This window comes from Rhinatrema bivittatum, chromosome 4, assembly GCF_901001135.1.
Source record: "Rhinatrema bivittatum chromosome 4, aRhiBiv1.1, whole genome shotgun sequence".
Taxonomy (NCBI): Eukaryota; Metazoa; Chordata; class Amphibia; order Gymnophiona; family Rhinatrematidae; genus Rhinatrema; species Rhinatrema bivittatum.
In genome coordinates this window covers 76,236,573-76,255,163 of record NC_042618.1, presented here as the reverse complement: position 1 = coordinate 76,255,163, position 18,591 = coordinate 76,236,573, and the positions used below count along the sequence as shown (strand labels likewise).

Sequence of the window (18,591 nt, the reverse complement as noted above, 5' to 3'; positions counted from 1 at the left end):
CACATACACACCCACAGAAGCATCATTCCTTTCTCACATACACAGAAGCACCCTTCCGATCTCAAATACATATACACACAAAGGCTCCCAGCTGAACAGCTCATCTCCGGTGGCGGCTGGCAGAGGCCATCTTCATTTCTTTGGCCTAGTCTCGGGCTGCGCCGATCTTCATTACTCCGGTGACGCTGGCAGCGGCCATCTTCTTTTCTTCAGCCTAGTCTCAGGCTGCGCTGATCTTGTTTTCTTTGGCCCCGCTGGCCTGCTCTCCGTCGGCAGCTGACTGCGCCTGTCTTCATTTCTCTGGAGGCGTGGGCAGCGGACATCTTCTTTTCTTCGGCCCCGCCAGCCTGGTCTCTTCATTTCTTTGGCCCGGTGCCCTCAATGGCCCGGAGCAGAGGAAGCCACGTGATCCACTAGTCCGGCCCACTGGGGGAAGCCTGATCCCCCGATAGGCCAATCCGCCCCTACTTTATCACATGGACTTCTATTTCTCAAACACCGCAGCGCGAACCAAAAGAATGGAAATGTATGATATGTTGCATTTGTGGGGGATCGCGATACGTTTCGCGGACCCACGAATACAACGAATAGGGACCTATAAGTTGCAGATTGCGCATTCGTTCAAAACGAATGCATATCCCTAACACACACACACACACTTTCACTCTTCTCATTCTTCCACACATTCTCTTTCACTCATACATACTCTCACGCTCATGTCTCTCATTCACCCACACCCACATACACTCAGTCTCTCACACACACGCCCACTCACTCACATGCACACATGCTTACTCTTGCTCATACTCTCTTTCTCTCTCCCAGTCCCAAGCCCACCAATGACAACTGCCTCCTCCTTCGGTCTGCGCAACTGATGAAACCTCCTCCTCTTTCTGCTTGCACAGGCTGTTGTTTTCACTGCTCCTTTTCTTGGGCAGACACTTCCTCCTGCTCCTTCTACAGATCTTCCTGGCCGATGCTGCCACTGCTTCTGGCCACGTGGACTGAAGCTAATACCGCTGCTACTTGTGACCGACGGGAGTCTTCCTATCCTTTCAGCTGCTCCTCCTTCTCCCTGCTTGTGCAGGCCTTGGTGCTGGCTTCCTCTTCCCGGGACCACACAGATCCCCTTAACTGTGCACCAGGAGTTTCTCTGGATTTGCCCTGGAGACCTGACAATTCCAAAATTGTCAGGTCAAATCCAAAAAAGTCCCAAGTATGTCTGCTAGTAAATCATTTCAAGCCTTGTTATCTTCCACTATGATTCTTACAGCACCAACAATAAATTCAACACTGAAATTCCCCTCCATTTCTTATCAACAAGCTTCCTAATAATCCCCATGTAATATCCTGATGAGACATGTCCAAGTAATCCTGATCAGAATTTATTTATTCTTCTGTTCTATTCTGTTTATACTCTACCCCAGTTCAATTCTATTTATACCCAACTCCAGGTTTTGGGGTATAATAAACAGAATTGAACCAAGTTACCAGAGGTCAGAGGTTCAGGCTCCACACACACAGGCAAACTGGAAATATGAGAGCAATTACATTGTCCATAAGCTGCATGAGTTAATAAATGTGCTTAGTTTAGTCTCAAGCCTTGGTCCTGATTTCTGAAATACAATGGGGCACTACACTGGTGATGACAGAACATGCACCTAATTTCCATAGAACTGCCCTCCCACCAAGCAGATTCTGGATTATCTCTCCCTGCTAACTGGTAAATTGTTCCTGCAAGATAAAAGCAAGGCCAGCTCCAGAACTGAGATAAAAGGGTCCAGACACTATGGTTTTTTTTAATTCTGTTTAATAGGGGAGGCTTCTCTAATTTTAGTCAGTTCCTCTTTAAGCTATCAACTCTTTTTTCAATTCACAAAGTTGTAGACAGATGATGCAAGCTCTAAGTCTCTAAGTGGTCTGCCTTAGGACTAGGCTCCCACAGTTATTACACTAAATAATAGTCATTCTATTGATTGTTCTTATGAGGAACATTTGTATAATTCTAAAGAATCCCAAAAAGCCCTTTGATCATGGATAGGAGTGCCACTAACAAGACTGGATTTCAGGATATTCACAATTTATTTATTTATTTATTTTAGGTCTCTTATATACCGATATCCGTTCGCACATCGTATCGGTTAAATGAATATGCATAAGATATATTTGCATACAATGGAGGCAAATGTACTTCCTATTAGGAAAGAACAAACCAAGCCACTATATAGATCCCTATACAGAAGTTACATGCTAGCAGAATACCTCATTTCAGTCACACATGCAGAACACTGACACTCACCAAATACAGAACAGACTATAAAGTATAAATAAAATCTTGCAGACAAAAGCCGATCTGTTTACTGCAACAAGCCAACTCTGTGTGCAGAGCAACACTGGAGAAACAGAAAAATTACCATTCCTCATAAAACAAATTAGTCAAGAAGTATAAAACATTTGTCATATAGTGAAACCATATAAAGAAAAAGAATATTTCAAAACAGCTGACCAATATAATTAAAAACGCAAATAAAAAAATTATTACATTTTCCAAACACCAATAAAATATTTCAAAACAGCAAACACATTAAATAACACCCAATAATTAAAACTATTAAGGATAAAAAAAAGAATCCCCCATTCTCCATACCTAGGAACTTTTGATTTCCAGATGCCTTGAGACCGTCATGAATTAGTAAGGGGAGGAGAGGGGCTATTGTATACACACTGTTTCACACGTGCTCAATCACACACACAACATTCCCTGTCTCACTTCATTAACTCCCATTCTGGAAGCACAAGGGCAGCGGCAGCAGCAGCTGCAGTTTCATCCTTCAGCACACTGGCCAACAAGATTACTCCTTCTTCAGGTAGAGGGACCCAAAATGTTCTGCCTTCTGGTTTCTTCAGCTGCATGGGCCCTCTCTGCTCTGCCTAGGCTCCTCTTCCTATTGCCTATGCTGCAGATACTGCTCCACCTCCTGCTATTCTCAGAGGATGCTGCTCTGGGGCCGCCTCTTTTCCACTGCGTGGGCCCATGTTGCAGCCTACGCCCTCTGCAGCTGCTGCTTCTTTCTGCCTGCTCCAGGGAAGATGCCGCTGCCACCGCCCCAGAACTGGGTCGCTCAACCAGCATCTAGGGCTTCCACCAGCCCTGGTTGGGCTACCGCCACACCGAACTGTGTCTTGCTGGTAGGAGCTGGGGACCCTGCCATCTCCGGTCACTGCTTCTGCTGCCACTGTGCGAGACCTGTCTTGCTGGTAGGGGACCACCCCAGCAATGGCCACTGCTCCTGTGAGAATTCCTCTTGCTGGTTGGAGTTGGGCACCCTGCCAGCACTGACTGTTCTTCCTGCTGACAGACGTGGTTTGCTCCACAGGCCAGAAAAATCTGCTCCAGGGGCCGGACACAGCCCGCAGTTAGGGGACCTCTGCTTTAGATTATCAACTAATTTAATTGAACATCTGACCAATGCCTTGGTAAGACTATTTAAGAGAAGCAGATAATGGGGTTAGGTGCATGTGGGACAGGGTGGGAGGTATTTTAAATGGAAATAACCCTTCTGACAAGAGTAACTTTTGTGTCCTAATCTAATCAGCTACAGAGCTGACACAGTTAAAAGGCAAAACTACACAAAAATACATCTTACTTAACCAAACTGAAAAAAAAAATGATTTTAGCAAATTCTTATTTTTTTAAGAGCCAGCAGTTAAGGAAAAAGCATTCATGGAAATGTAGCATATTCCCTAGCAATGCTTGCCTTAATGCCAACAGACCTTCTGACCAGACTAATTAGTTACAGAGCCAGCACAGGCACAGGGATACAGTTAAGAGTTAGCTTCTTGTGTGCAGAGAATTCAGAGAAAAGTATGAGATTCAGAGTTGAGGGTGAGGTGGAATATAATGGAGAACAAGGGAGGAAAGACAGCAAGGAGCATATACTTGGAATATTAAAAACAAGTATACTGCATTATTCTGAATCTCCTTCTTTAGCAAATTAAAATTTCTGTACACATTTGTGTCTAGATGCGAGAGGTAAACAAAGTCAGATTTTTTATCAACTGTAGTTCTTGAGAATTTATTGCAGTTTATTAAAAAAAAGAACAAAATTGATGGAAACAACTAATGGCATCTCCTTTTAGGGAGACAAAAGGCAGCGCAGGTTATTCCCTGTTCTCAATCTTTGAATCTGAGCTTTTCAAGAAGATGGAAGGCATACTCAAAGCTTAACGTCCACAGTCTCCCAGTAGAACAGATAACTGATGGCAGAGTAGTTTGTTTTTTTCCATGACAGGCCAACTGAATGCACAATGGCAGGAACCAGCGTCAGACATTTAGCAATACCAGCATTGCCTGGCACACTTTGGGGGCAATGTAATAAAACCCATGCTAAAATCAGAGTTAGGTATTAGCACAGAAGTAAAATTTAAGACCCATGTGGACACAGTGATAAAATACTCGCCCATTATGAACTCGGCTCTACACACGTACATGTGCACACGACTTCACACTGACGCGCGCATCTGAGCACATATGGCAATTCAAGCGTGGAAGTGAGGGGAATTTTAGAAGCTATGGGCCGGATTTTAAAAAGGTTATGCACATAACTGGTCTTACACGCGCTGGGCCTATTTTAAAAAAGCCCGGCGACACGCGTAAAGCCCCGGGACGCATGTAAGTCCTGGGACTTTACTAAAGGGGCGGGGCCAGAGGCCTGCAACACAGCGACCATGGCCACTGTGTTGAAGGATCGCCTGCCGGCGCGCGCAAAAGGTAAAATAAAAATTTGGGGGGGGGGGGGTTAGAGTAGGGCTAGGGGGAGGGGTGGGAAGGTCAGGTTAGGGGGGGGAAGGGAAGTTCCCTTCCAGGCCGCTCCGATTTCAGAGCGGCCTGGGATGGAACGGTGGGAGGCAGTGCGGCTTGGCGCGCGCAAGGTGCACAATTGTGCACTCCCTTGCGCCCGCCGACCCCTGATTTTATAACTTGCGCGCACAAGTTATAAAATTGGGTGTACATGTGCGGCGCCAGGTAGCGCGCGCACCTGTATGCCCGCACGTACCTTTTTAAAATCTACCCCTATGCGCGCTAACGCAATTACCTGTTTCCCTAGATGGTTCCCAGTTCTGCCAAGATAAGGACTTCCTAAACCCCTTAGCTAAATTGCCATCCTTTTACCCTAATAGCCCGGAGCCTTAAAATCCCACTGACTAGCCTAGTTATTTTTATTACACGCCGTCCATAGCAGAAGCTACGCGGTAGGGGACCCCCATGCGTGCAGGCTTCATGGTGCAGTTCCAGCTTGCTCATGCCCCCTTTGGGTGAAAAAAGTGTTCATGTGCGTACTACAAAATATGCGCTTACCCGCGCGGTTTTCAAAATCCGCACACCGTGCTGAGTCACACACATGGGGGTTTTAAATCTACCAGACAGGTTTTATTTAATGCAGGCATTAAAAAAAAAAACTCAGATCCCACAGGATGCAGTAAGCTAATGACATGCAAATAGACCACGAGTCAAAAAAAAGCACATTAAACTGAAAATCATGCTTTTTTTTTTTTTTTGACTCGTGGTCTATTTGCATGTCAACCCACGCTAAAACAAAACAGAAAACGGTTCCCCAACCTCTCCAGCATGTTGCATCATCACTCCCTCTCACGAAAATGAAATCTGACCCAGTGGGCCAGGCAGTTCAGATCTGGGTGCAAGTCCAGGGGTCCTCCCAGACACCCCCTCACCTTTTAAATCAGTCAGCTGGGAGGCCTGGGTCTGGGGCAGTCCTCCTCCCAGTCCCCTCAGAAAATTAAATTGGGCCATACAATGCCCCAGCCCCCCTTCACACTCAGGAACCCTGCTGGAGAAGCCCTTACCTCCTCCGGCACTGACAGGTCAGTGAAAAGACCAAACCCCTTTCAGACAGGGGACTGTCCTTTCACTGACATGTGACAGGGGAGGGCTGAATACATTAATACTAAGTGTCAGACAAGGAGGAGCTGAATGAGGGAGCAGATGGCTGCTCTCTGCTGAGTGAGGTTTAGGGCACTGACCAAGAGTTGGGGCATGAGCCCTAGATGCCCCCAGTCTTTATTTGATTTATATTCTGCCTCTCAGCCAGTTCAAAGCAGATTACATTCAGGTACTGTAGGTATTTCCCTGTCCCCAGAGGGCTCACATTCTGAGTTTGTACCTGAGGCAATGGAGGGTGAAGCGCAGAGAACAACCATCTGCTTTCTGCTCAAGCCCTTAACCTCCCAGACAGCTGAAAAAAAGCGGGAGGAAACAGATCAGAACAATAAACAACTCTGCTTCTTAATCCAGCCCCTTGATTCTCTCCCCCACCAGAGGAGCAGAGGAAATGAGGCTGGAGTGGATGGAGGGATCCGGCCCCTCCCCTCTCCTTCTGTCCCTTTCAGGGAACAGGAGGGGAGGAGGTAAAGGCTACTTTGCTACATAATCCAGTCCCTCCCTGCCTCATTTCCCAAGGGCTGATGTAAGGGGGGGGGGGGGGATGAAATGAAGCCAACTCTAGCATATACCAGCAGAAATAAAGCCCTCGAATAACTCTTTAATAATACTAAAGATCCTTTCTTGTATTGTAAATTGTTTAAACCACTCAATCAAGTGGAAAAATATAAAAAGAGAAAATGCAGATGTAATGCTGAAGAAATTCACCTATCCCTTAATGAATCATTGAAGTTGAAATTAGATTGGGCAGGCGCATCATCGGCAGTTGGAAAGAAAAATAGGGTGTTTTATTTAGGAAATCATAGAAAATATGAGGCCGATCTCAGATTATAGATTCTGAAGGGAGATGGGTAAAAAGTGATTAACGTGGGGGTGCAGAAGTAGCCAAGTGGTTAGAGCGGCAGTTAGAGCGATGGGCTATGAGCCAGGGAAAACAGGACTCAAATCCCACTGTTGCTCCTTGTGACATTAGGCAAGTCATTTTACTCGTCGTTGCCTCACACTTTGATGTACACTGTAAAGTGCTGAAAAGTGGAATGCAACATTGAACATTCTTATACCCATCATGTCAGAACACAGCACATCAATCCACTGTATCGAGAAGGATGTCACTATTTTTCTTTCCCTTATTAATTGTAAACTAGAAATATTTCTTGTATTTTTAAATCCTTATGTTGTCTGTGAAGGATGCCAAATTTCATTCCATACTGATCTTAGGAATCCTATCTAAAGTTAGCAAGTAGCTCATTTAAAACAAATCAAGGAAAATTCTTTTTCACTCAGTGCATAGCTAAGCTCTGAAATTTATTGCCAGAGGATGTGCTTACAGCAGTTAGTGTAACTGGGTTTAAAAAAAGCTTGGGATAAGCTCCTAGAGGAAAAATCCATAAACTGCTATTACGATAGTTAATAAGCATTAGTAGCTTGTGATCTATCTAATGTTTGGGTACTTGCCAGGTACTTGTGACTTGGATTGGCCACTGTTGGAAACAGGATGCTGGACTTGATGGACCCTTGGTCTGACCCAGCATGGCATATCTTATGTTCTTATGACTTAACACTGCCCTTTTGTGTGATGCTGTATTTAAAGTAAGGTTGCAGGATGATTGACAATTTTTCTTTTCTTAATGAAGCTTGTGGGATATTTTCTGTTATTTTATGGGATGCTCTTAAAGACACTTTGAGAAGGAAAATCAGTTTTAATGCATGTATAAAGAAAGGTCTAGGGAGCTATTTAATTTAGAAAAAGATTAGCCAGCTGGAAAAATTAAGATGAAAAATAATAGTTTATTATCAAAACTTCAAACTCTAAAGTAAAAATATAACAAATTATCTAGTCAACTGAACAATTCAATATTTTTACAGAATATCACTCTTATTCAGAGAGTAACAAGTGTGGCAAATTGTTAGTACAATATGTCAAGTCTAGGAAAAAAAAACAAAGTAGGATGCAGGCCATCAAATGTGCTGAAGTTAAAATGGTATAGAGTCATGCAGATAACAAATTGCTATTCCACTCTATATTCATCAAAGGTGGCTAATCAATATCTAGCTATAGATTTCTTATCCACTTTACAGTATATTGTACTATCTATTCTGATTACGGTATTTGTATTATATTTTCTTATTGATTCTGTAAACCATCTTGAGCAGTTTTTGTCAGAAAGATGGTATAGAAATACCAAATTAAACTCTGGTGTAATCAAGCACCTTCAAAAGCACACTACAGGAGAACTTGCCCCACCTTTATTAAATTGTACCGATTCACAGGGTGACAGGATAAATTCAGCAGTTTGTTGGTTCTTTCTCCTGAGGAGTGAATTCCAAAACAAAGGCCCAACCATGAAGCACTAAAGGAGATGTAAAAAAAAAACTCTGGGAAAAAATTAAGGAAAGGCACAGATGTGCAGAAGATGAATATAAAAGAATAAGTCTTTGAGTATCCCTCAGTGCACTATGGGCCGCGCGTAAAGCCCCGGGACGCGCATAAGTCCCGGGGCTTTTGTAAGGGGGCGTGTCGGGGGCGGGGCCTACTGACGCGGCGTTTCGGGGGCAGGCCCAGGGGCGTGGTAGAGGCCTCCGGACCAGCCCCCGGGACCGGAGGACGGAGCGGGGCTGCCGGCCGATAGGCGTAACTTTGCCGACAAAGGTAAGGGGGGGGGTTAGATAGGGCCGGGGGGGGGGGGGGGGGTTAGGTAGGGGAAGGGAGAGGAAGGTGCAGGGAGGGCGAAGGAAAGTTCCCTCCGAGGCCGCTCCGAAATCGGAGCGGCCTCGGAGGGAACGGAGGCAGGCTGCGCGGCTCAGCACGCGCAGGCTGCCGATTTTGCGCAGCCTTGCGCGCGCCAACCCCAGATTTTATAGGACACGCGCGTGTCTTATAAAATCTGGCGTACTTTTTAAAATCTGCCCCATAGGGGGGATTACGGGCACCGGGCCTATTTTATAAAGGCCCGCGATGCACATAAAGCCTTGGGACGCGTCTAAGTCCCGGGGCTTTATTAAAGGGGCGGTCCGGGAGCGGGTCAGAGGCTCCCAGCACAGTGACCATTTGCCTCTGTGCCGGGAATCGCGCGCCAGCAGTTGGCCGGCACACACCAAAACAAAAAGTAACAAAAAGAAAAAAAAAGAAAAAGGTAGGGGGGTAGGGAAGTTCCCTCCCAGGCCGCTCCGATTTTGGAGCGGCCTGGGAGGGAAAGGGGGAAGGCAGCGCAGCTCAGCACGTGCAAGGTGCACAACTGTGCACCCCCTTGCACGCGCCGACCCCCCGATTTTATAACATGCGCGCACGTTTTAAAATCTACCCCTATTATAATATTAACAGGAAGGTGGATGACACCACTAAAGCCTTGCCTAGATCAGGCCATCCCACCAAATCGGAGGAGCAAGCAAATAGACCAATCAAGGAGACAACCAAGAGGCCAATGGCCACGCTGAAAGAGCTCCAGGAGTCTATAAGCCAAGACCGGTCAAAGCGTGCACGTGACAATAGCCCAGGCCTGCCACAAACCCACCCCGTCTGGTAGGTGGCAAGAAGGAAGCCACTGGTCAAGAAACAAACACTTAGGCGATACTGTAGTAATGTGGCAAATATGTTTGTTGCCTGACAAAACTAACAAAAGTTTGGTCGGAATGCAAAGTGTTTCATTTGGAGCAAACACAGCACATGACCCAGAGAACCCCATCCCTATTGTGAACATGCTGACGGCAGCAGTCTGCTATGGGGGAAATTTTCTGATCGGCAGGACTAGGGCACTTGTCGGGATAGAAGAGATAATGGAGAACATGGAAGAGTCCTTGAGGAAACCTGCTGCCCTCTGCAAGAAAGCCAAAACTGGGACAGAAGTTCACCTTTCAGCATGACAAAAGCCTGAAGCACACAGCGAAAGCTACCCTGGAGGGCCTAAGGAACAAAAAAAAAAGTGGGACAGAACAGTTGTTGGTGTCTGATTTTTTTATATGGAGAAATGGATAGGAGGTATTTCAATATTATTGGAACAGATGAATATATCAAAGGCGTATGACTTAGTGGATCATGAATTATTATTGAATCAATTACATGGGATAGGGATTTCTGAGACAGTAATGAGATTGTTTTTGTCCTTTTTGTCTAACAGAACTCAAAGCATAAAGATAGAAGATTGTGCTGAAACCCTATGTGTAATAAAATCAGGGGTGCCGCAAGGATCTTCCATGTCTTCCTTCTTGTTTAATATTTGAATCCTATTAGAATACTTTTTCAGAAGTTAGGTGTGAGGTATTGTATGTACACAGATTTGCAATTCTGTTTACCATATAGCTTGGATGAAGCTCCCTGAGGAAAAATTTGAAGAATATTTAGAAGAGATACAAAAGTGGTTATGTAAACAGAGGTTAGAAAAACTGTGGTTTTAAAAGTAGAAATTACAGTAAGGATGTATGACAAGAATTATGTATTGGAGAAGTAACTATCCCAATAGTGAGAGACCCCTAATTTTGGGGTGATTTTGGACTCAAGATTAACTATGAAGCCTCAAATACAGAAAGTAGCAAGACCTGCATTTTCTAGATTACATTTGGTCCGACAGTTGAAGCCTTTTTATCTATATCGGACTTTAGGATGGTGGTACAGTCTTTGGTGATCAGTAAAATTGACTATTGCAATACTTTTTTTATCTGGGGTTACCACAGAAGATATTAAGGGTGCTACAGTTCCCCGATACAAGGTTTGCAGGTTGGACCCTCTGTTTATAAACTCTCCATGTTCGCAGACAACCTCCTTTTTACCGTGACTGATCCAGATTCCTCCCTCCCTGCAGATGCGGGCCTTTGGTAAAGTTTCCGGCTTCAAAGTAAATGAAGATGTCAGAGCTCCTCAATATCTCCTTGATGCCGGAACGCTTTGAATCTATCAGGGCTAACTTATCATTTCGTGCCGCAAAAGGCTGGGTAAAATACCTAGGGGTGAAGATTGGCCCCGAGGGTCCCGAACTATTCTGATTGCACTATGGCCCCCTTTTTCTTAATATTCAAAAGGACTTGGACCTCTTGCTATTTCTTTCAGACCCTACCAGCACCAGTCCCTGACGCCCTGCTATCTTTGTGGCAGCGTAAGCTCTTCAGCTTCATCCGGAAGCACAGACCTCCCAGGGTAGCTCGATCATTTTTTTTTTTTTATGCATTTTCCAAAATTACAAGATACAAATCTTGAACAGAAATATGAAGAATAGGATTAATTAAACTTACAAAAGAAATCACCAAAGCAAACATCATTCCTTTCTCAATATAAGTCCTCATATATGGGGAGCAGACCTAACCTCAACCTAAAGCAATTTCTTTTTTCTTTTTTTTTCAAGAAATCTCAATAGACATAACAGCAACCATATTTTATCTATAGGGAACATAGTGTATTAAAGATGGGCGTTGCTGGCAATACAGGGGTTTTCCCCAATTAGAAACTGGGTTAACTGTGGGGGGATAATAGAATACAAATGTATTATTCATATACTTTATCATGCACTTGCATGGAAACTTTACGAAGAAAACACTCCCAATTTGCAAAACCTGCGGCCTTAACAGGAGAAAAGATTTTCTCCTTTTTTGAGTCTCCTGTGGGACATCAGGGAACACTTTGACTTTACATTGTAGGAAAGACTCAGTCCTGGGTCTGAAACAGTTTCATTAGCCATTCCTTGTCTGGTTCAAGTGCTAAAGTCACTATAGGTGTGGCTGGGACAGCTAGCTCTGAGTCGGACGTCTCCAGTACTGCAGACATAGTCATACTTGGTTCAGGAACCGGTATCAACGGTTCTATTCCTTCACCTTATCTTCCCTTCTTCTGAACTTTGGCAAGTAAAAAATCTTGGATATTGGTGGAATCGCTTTTTCTGAGACCTGGAGGATACCTCCTAAACAATTCCCTAGGAGGGGTTAGGGGTATTTGAGGAAAGTTAATAAATCTTGAATTTCTGGTCTTTACCATATTTTCCAGGTTTTCAATTTTAAAAGCCAAATTATTCCTCTCTTTAGACATTACTGACTGCAGTTGCTGTATTCCAATTACTTGATCTCTTATAGAAGTGACTTGTTCCAGTTCTAATGTTGTATTAGACAGCACCACAATGTTTTCTTCCATCTCCTTAGATTTAGCAATAACTGGTGATTAGTTGTTGCAAAATAGAACTTCTCATTTCCACAATGGCTTCCCAGATTGTCTCAAGGGAGAATACTGTGGGTCTTTTCTCAATAGGCATTCTCAAAGAGAAGGGCTCCCCAACGTTGCCACCATTCCCTTCCAGCAGTACATCTCCTCCCAAACCGGACTGCCCTTGCTGAAACTCCAAGCTCACTGCAGCTGTCGCCACCCTGTCGTGCCCCGGTGGGCTCAGCTCACCGGCACTCTGGTCTGGTGGCATCTCCTTCTCATAGGGACAGGATTATCCGGCAGTGTTCCCTCGGTGGGGCTGAGTGGTGACAAAGAGCCTGGGAGAGAGGGGAGCTCAGATTCCCCTCCCCCACTCTCCAATGGCTGAAGTCCTGATATCAGGCTGCTGCGCACAACGTGGGCATCCATCGGGCCAGCTCGATCATCTTTATATCAGGGCGGCCTCCAGCTGCCAAATCTGGCGTTGTATGTTGGTGCCTCACAGCTTAGTGCACTTATTTGCTGGCATTTCAGGGGTGTCCCAAAACCCAGGGTTAGAATAGCTTCTTTGGGAGCGGGTGACCCACCATTACATATCAGAGCATGGCAAAGGGGGAGGATGGATCATACAGAATTGTCCCTTTACTCCTGATTGATTTTAACATGGCTGGTGATAAAAGTGCTTTTTACCCAACGTCATTCCTGTTTGACAAATCCTTTCCCCCAAGTATGAATCCAAGGATAAGGCGCTGGTGAGAGAGAGAGAGACTTATACAAGTGGGAACAATTATGGGACAGCCAAAACCCCATACCCTTTAGTGACTTACAACACGCATACCACCTATCTAGTAAGGATCCATTCGCTTACAATCAGATCCTCCATTTCTTTTCTACAACGCAAATTGGGAGCGCAATAAAACAGGGCAAATCCCTCTTTGAAAATTATTGCTCGTTTGCAGACAAGATCTCCAAACCCATCTCTAAGATTCTTGCTCTCATTAAAGGGCTCCCCTGTGGAAAGATGACCTTCCAATTAGCATGGGAATGTGATATTGGTGAGATACTCGAAAATAGCGAATGGGATTAATCCTTTATCATTACCAGTAGCTGTTTCCTTGGCAATAAAAATGGATATAAAGTACTGTACAGGTGGTATATCACGCCTGATAGATTAAGCAAGATGTACATGGGTGGCAATAACCTTTGCTAGAAAGGCTGTAGCGCTATAGGAATCTACTTTCAATGGTGGGAATGTCTGAGTATTGTGCAATGGGAAGTTGTTCTCGATTTTATCTACTTAGTTACTCGCTTTAGGATCCCTAAAATCTGTCTACTTAATATATTCCCTGACCAGGGCTCCAATCCCTCACAATGCTGGGCTCAACAAGTAGTTTCTTTTGTCAAATGTAGGTCCCATCTATGGGCACCGTGCAGTCTAGTTTAGATAGGGTATATTACATGAGCAAACTCATGGCTCTACGTAATGATAGATTAGCGTGCCATGAAAAGACTTGGTTGCCTTACTTAAGTTGGAAATCTCAATAAACCCCCACTTGTGGTAGTCACCCCTATGCATTTGTGGGGAGTGCACTTGGCTTTGGACCACTGGCCACTACCAAACTCTCAGGTCTGTTGCTACCCTTTCCTAGCCTATTCTTTCACTAGTGTTATATTCTGGATACCTCCTATTTGTAACTCACATCTTTAGGTCTTGTGGGATTTAGTCCCTGCTATGGCAAGCCTTGTACACACACAAGACGACGCTTGTATGTTCCTGTGAGTCATTACTCTCGCACTCACAATCACACGCTGCACCTAGCTTAGATAACCAGTGGGGGAGGTACAATATGAGAAAACTCATACACTGTATTGTGATTTCATCATTTTATTGTCATGTATATGACAGCTGTTTGACTATGTTACATTTGGGCATTAAGAGTTGCCTGTTTTGTATTCTTTCTGTGATGATTAATAAAAATTTAAGCTACAAAGGGTGCTAGAGTTAGTTATGAACAGGACAGCAAGAATGATTATGGGGTCTCATCCCCATGAGCATAACACCATATTTGCACAGCTTACACAGAGTGCCTGTGAATAATAGAATAAACTTTATGTTGGTTAAGTTAGTTCAACCTTATAGTAACATGCAAATTTTATGCTTGATGAAAAAATATTTTAAGGGAACCAAGTTTAAGGATTATAAGTACTTGGCAATGCAAAATAGAGCCTTTTTTTATTATTAAAAAGGACCAAAGATGTGGAATAAAACTTCAAAATGACAAGGAAAATAAAGTTAATTTTTTTTAGGAAATGTTTAAAAGATCTTTATAAACAAGCCTATGCAGGATAATTTTAAATTTGTATAATAAAGATTTGTTTTACGTTTATGCTGTAACCTCAGTGGTCGAAGAGCTGTGGCATGACTTGAAGATTGCTGTCCACCACTTAACCAAGGAACTTAAGAACTTTAACCGCTTTGTGAAGAAGAATGGCCTAATACAGACATATCTAAGTGTGGTGGAAACCTATGCTCAGAGCTCACAGCTCAAACTGCTGCCAAAGGTGCTTCCACCAAGTACCGACGAGGTGGGGAAGGAATGAAGACAGCCAATTATTGGATTTCAGTTGTATTTTTTATTTTAACTTACTTGTATACTTTGTCTCACAATAAAACATTTTTTTGCCCTGAAAGTATGCTGTAGTGAGTGGGGAAAAATTATCTAAAATTTATACAAATCTGACACACTGATGACAAAATGTGAAAAAATTTCCAGGGGGAGCGTATTTACTTTTTTTATATTCATCCTTTGCCCATCACATCCCTGCTGAGGCAATGAAAATAAGCAGCAATAAATGAAGTTAGAAGATTTAAGTGGAGCAATTTTACCACTGTTAGCAGCAGTTATTTAGCCAATATGAAAAGATGCATTTTACAAACTGTTACGCTTTAACCAGATATACTTCTATCAGTTCAGCTTCATTCATGTATACCCTACAGGAAAGGTGAGAAAAGGGGAAATATGAGACATTCAAATATCTCAAAGGTTTCCATGAATAGAAGTGAGCTTCTTTCAAAAGGAAAGGAGGCTCTCAAACAAGGCATCATGGGATGAAGGTGAAAGGGGGCAGGATTAATCTTAGGAAATCTCTCTTTACAGAGAGGGTGGTAGATGCACGGAACAGCCTCCCAGTGAAACAAAAACAGTATCCAAATTCAAAGCATGGGATAAATACAGAGGGATCTCCAAGGATATGATGGGCATTGTAAAGCTAAATTAGTTGGATGAATGGGCAGACTGCATAGGGCAGATGGTCTTTTTCTGCTGACATGTTTCTCTGTTACTAGATTAATAAAATAGGCTAGTCAGACATGAAGACAGTATCAATTTTATTTTATGTACAAAAACAGTGATGGTTTGACAAATTTAGATTCAGCTAAGCAAGTCCAACTGATTTAGGGCATGGTCTTCACCGCTCTTACACAATCTTCACAAATATTTAATCCAACTAAAAAGAAAAAAAAAAAAAAGAAGTGATTTAGACAGTTGTCATACTTTAGGTTATTTGTGAAAGTTAAACTTGTAACACATGAATTAGTGTAAAATTTAAAAAATTACTGCAAAAAAGTTATCCACTGGGCAGTATGCTTCATAAATATTTCCACATTTGAGCATTACTCCACATGCTCCATTAAGAGACTACTAAAATTTGGCACTCTCAAATGGATTACTCCTTGAAATTAAAAAGGCAACTTTGAGCTTGGCGTATATCCTAGTACCTTAGTCTGAATCCTCCCTAAGCAAGTTTTCTGGGTGACCTTACCCAAGCCATTTATACAACATCACAGCCACATTTATTACCTCCCCGTTAGCCAGATTCCAGAGAAATTGCATTTGGACCCTGGCTGAGAAAGGAGGGAGGTAGAGAGATAAAAATAGGGGAACTCCAGCACCATAGTTATAAATGAAGGCTCATGGTGCTGTAATTCAATAGAGGTAGACTCCAACTGAGCTGGAAACCACAAGAGTAGGAGGAAACTGCCAGGCAAAAAAAGGTAGCATATGAATTGATCAGTCAGGGTTAAGTCATTTCTTTAGAGGCTTTTATTACACCACTAGCTTAAATGCCTGGCAACAACAGGCTTTAACAGTTCAAATATACCTTGACAGCTTCAGGGGTTTAGACAACACTCAGCTGCTTACTCTCTCCCCCAAGCCGTGCTCTACCTCTACTGCTGCTGACCTGGTACTCAACACTGAGCAACCAGCACTTTTGAGGTCAGCTGTCCTACCATAGGCTGAAGGAGGCAGTGGGTGACAGCAGAAGCACCATTTGGTGTGTGAAGAGGCTCTGCCGCCACAGGCTGCCATCATGTTTCCCAGGCCTATTTGTAACAAACCATCCACTCCACCTGTCAATTGCTTAAGAGAGAAGGCTTGCACATCTCCCCCAAATGCATCAGCAACTCGAGGGGTGAGGGGGTACCAAACTCCTTTTATGGTAGTATAACAAATATAAAGAAACCATGTTTTATTATATGAAATACATTTATCACAAAGCAGCATAGGTATTGAGAAACGTGATTTATGGTGCTAAGAAATCCATTTTTACACAAAAAGGAAGGAGTAAGAGCAAACTCCTACAAGCAGTCAAGATTGTGCATCTGACAGCTAGGAGACTCTCCTTGTGACAAAGTGGCCACTGGCCTTGGAAGCTCATGCTTCAATAAATTGATTAATCTATAAGATACCACCCAACTCCTGTCATTCCTTGAGTTACGGATTTGGTTAAGGGCAATAAGAGCCAGAGCATTGTAGGCAGTCAAACTTGTACAGCTGAAAAATATCATTAGATACGGCAACAAAGGTGGGGGAAGGGCCAATTAAGGGATCGAGCTGTCCTTACCTATTCATCAGTTATTCCTAAAAGTTTCACTTATACTGCAATTTGATATTTGTAATTCAATGTATCTAAGACTATAATTGATCTACAGTAGTTTATCTAATACAAAAAAGCCAAATCATGATCTTTATCAGGTGCTGAACCCCCGAAGAGATCATTTTACCACTCCAGAGAAAGCATTCCCTCTAAGAATCGCTGCTTTCCTTACCTTGATAAAGCCGATGTCTTTGGCATACTGTCTGAAGCACTGACGGCACATGTTTAGTCCGTATTTACGAATCAGCCCATGCCTGTTTGAGCACACACGGCTGCAAAATAATAGGAAACACATAACCACATTAGCCAATAAACTTTATTGCACTTAAAAGCCATCACCCCGCCACACACCTAAAAATCCGATCGACCGTTTCAGCAGTTCAAAGTATTAGACTATTCATTCCCTCCACTACACTTTCCTTTGCTCTCCCAGGACACTACTTCGCCGCCGAAGCCTCAAACTCGTTTTCATCCAAAAAAATACTCAAAAGACCTTCCATTTTGAGGCAGGAGAACCGGGCCGAAAGCCAGGACAAAGCCGAAGCGCAACGCTGGGCGAGGCCTAGGCTGCCGCCATTACCGGTTACACGCGGGCAGCAAACGCCGCGCTCCATCCTTGCCTTCTACTCTCGTTATAGTTGCCCCAGGTCGCTTCCTCGCTTGCCACGTCAAACCGATGGGTGGAGGAAGAATATAATTAAAACAGGAGTCAACACTGACCAAGACCGGGATCCCTGTCCGAATTTCCGGGGATGGCTCCAGTACAGCTGCTGATGACCCATCTTGTCTTTCTTGGAGCTCACGAAAAGGAAGAAAAGGGGTCGCGCATGCGCTAATCAATCCATGGCTTCCTGTCCCAGAAGCCAGCGGTGCTCATTGCGCATGCGCTAATCAATCCACGGCTTCTGACCCAGAAGCCAGCGGTGCTCATTACGCATGCGCCAAAGATCCCCTGTAGCTTTGCTGTACAGTTGCGCCAGCGGCGCTCATTGCGCATGCGCTAATCAATCCACGGCTTCTGACCCAGAAGCCAGCGGTGCTCATTGCGCATGCGCCAAAGATCCCCTGTAGCTTTGCTGTACAGTTGCGCCAGCGCCGGTTCGCTGCTGAGCATCAGGCGGAACAAGTCCGAGACCTTTGGCTGCCATTTTTATTTCGGGCAAAATTCACATTGACGTCACAGACGTCTTGAAGATGAGTGGAAATAAAACCTGAGACAAGTTTGGGCTAACGACGTTTGTGCAGAATATGTAATAACAAAATATTATTTTAATTACAATCTGTTAAACGCATAGTAAAGGTACTGCTAGTATTTAAGGTGATTAGACGATCTTTGCAAGGGTAACTGAAGAAGGAAAAGGGGCTGTTATACAAAATGCACATCAGCTGTCAAAATGCTTGAGTCTTTTCATTCATTGGCTTTAGGGACGCGCGCTGGTAGTGTGTACATAAACAAATTCAGAGTAACTGGAATTTCAGTGTGTTTTAAAGTTAAAGTTATAGGCTCCTGCTTTTCAGTGTTCTGTATGATAATTACATTCAAAGACTTGGAATGGGTTTAAAAAATAGCCAT

General features: G+C 43.7%; 1 protein-coding gene across 1 annotated transcript; it reads right to left on the bottom strand.

The window, feature by feature from the left end:
• Window positions 1-15,451: 15,451 nt before the first annotated feature.
• RPS29 (ribosomal protein S29) lies at window positions 15,452-17,895 on the bottom strand. The gene is made up of 3 exons (XM_029598387.1): window positions 17,739-17,895; window positions 17,191-17,290; window positions 15,452-15,587 (listed from the first exon to the last, which is right to left on the bottom strand). Exons 1-3 carry the CDS (start codon window positions 17,798-17,800, stop codon window positions 15,579-15,581), a joined length of 171 nt encoding a protein of 56 aa, XP_029454247.1. The 5' UTR covers window positions 17,801-17,895; the 3' UTR covers window positions 15,452-15,578.
• Between the last annotated feature and the right edge of the window lie 696 nt (window positions 17,896-18,591).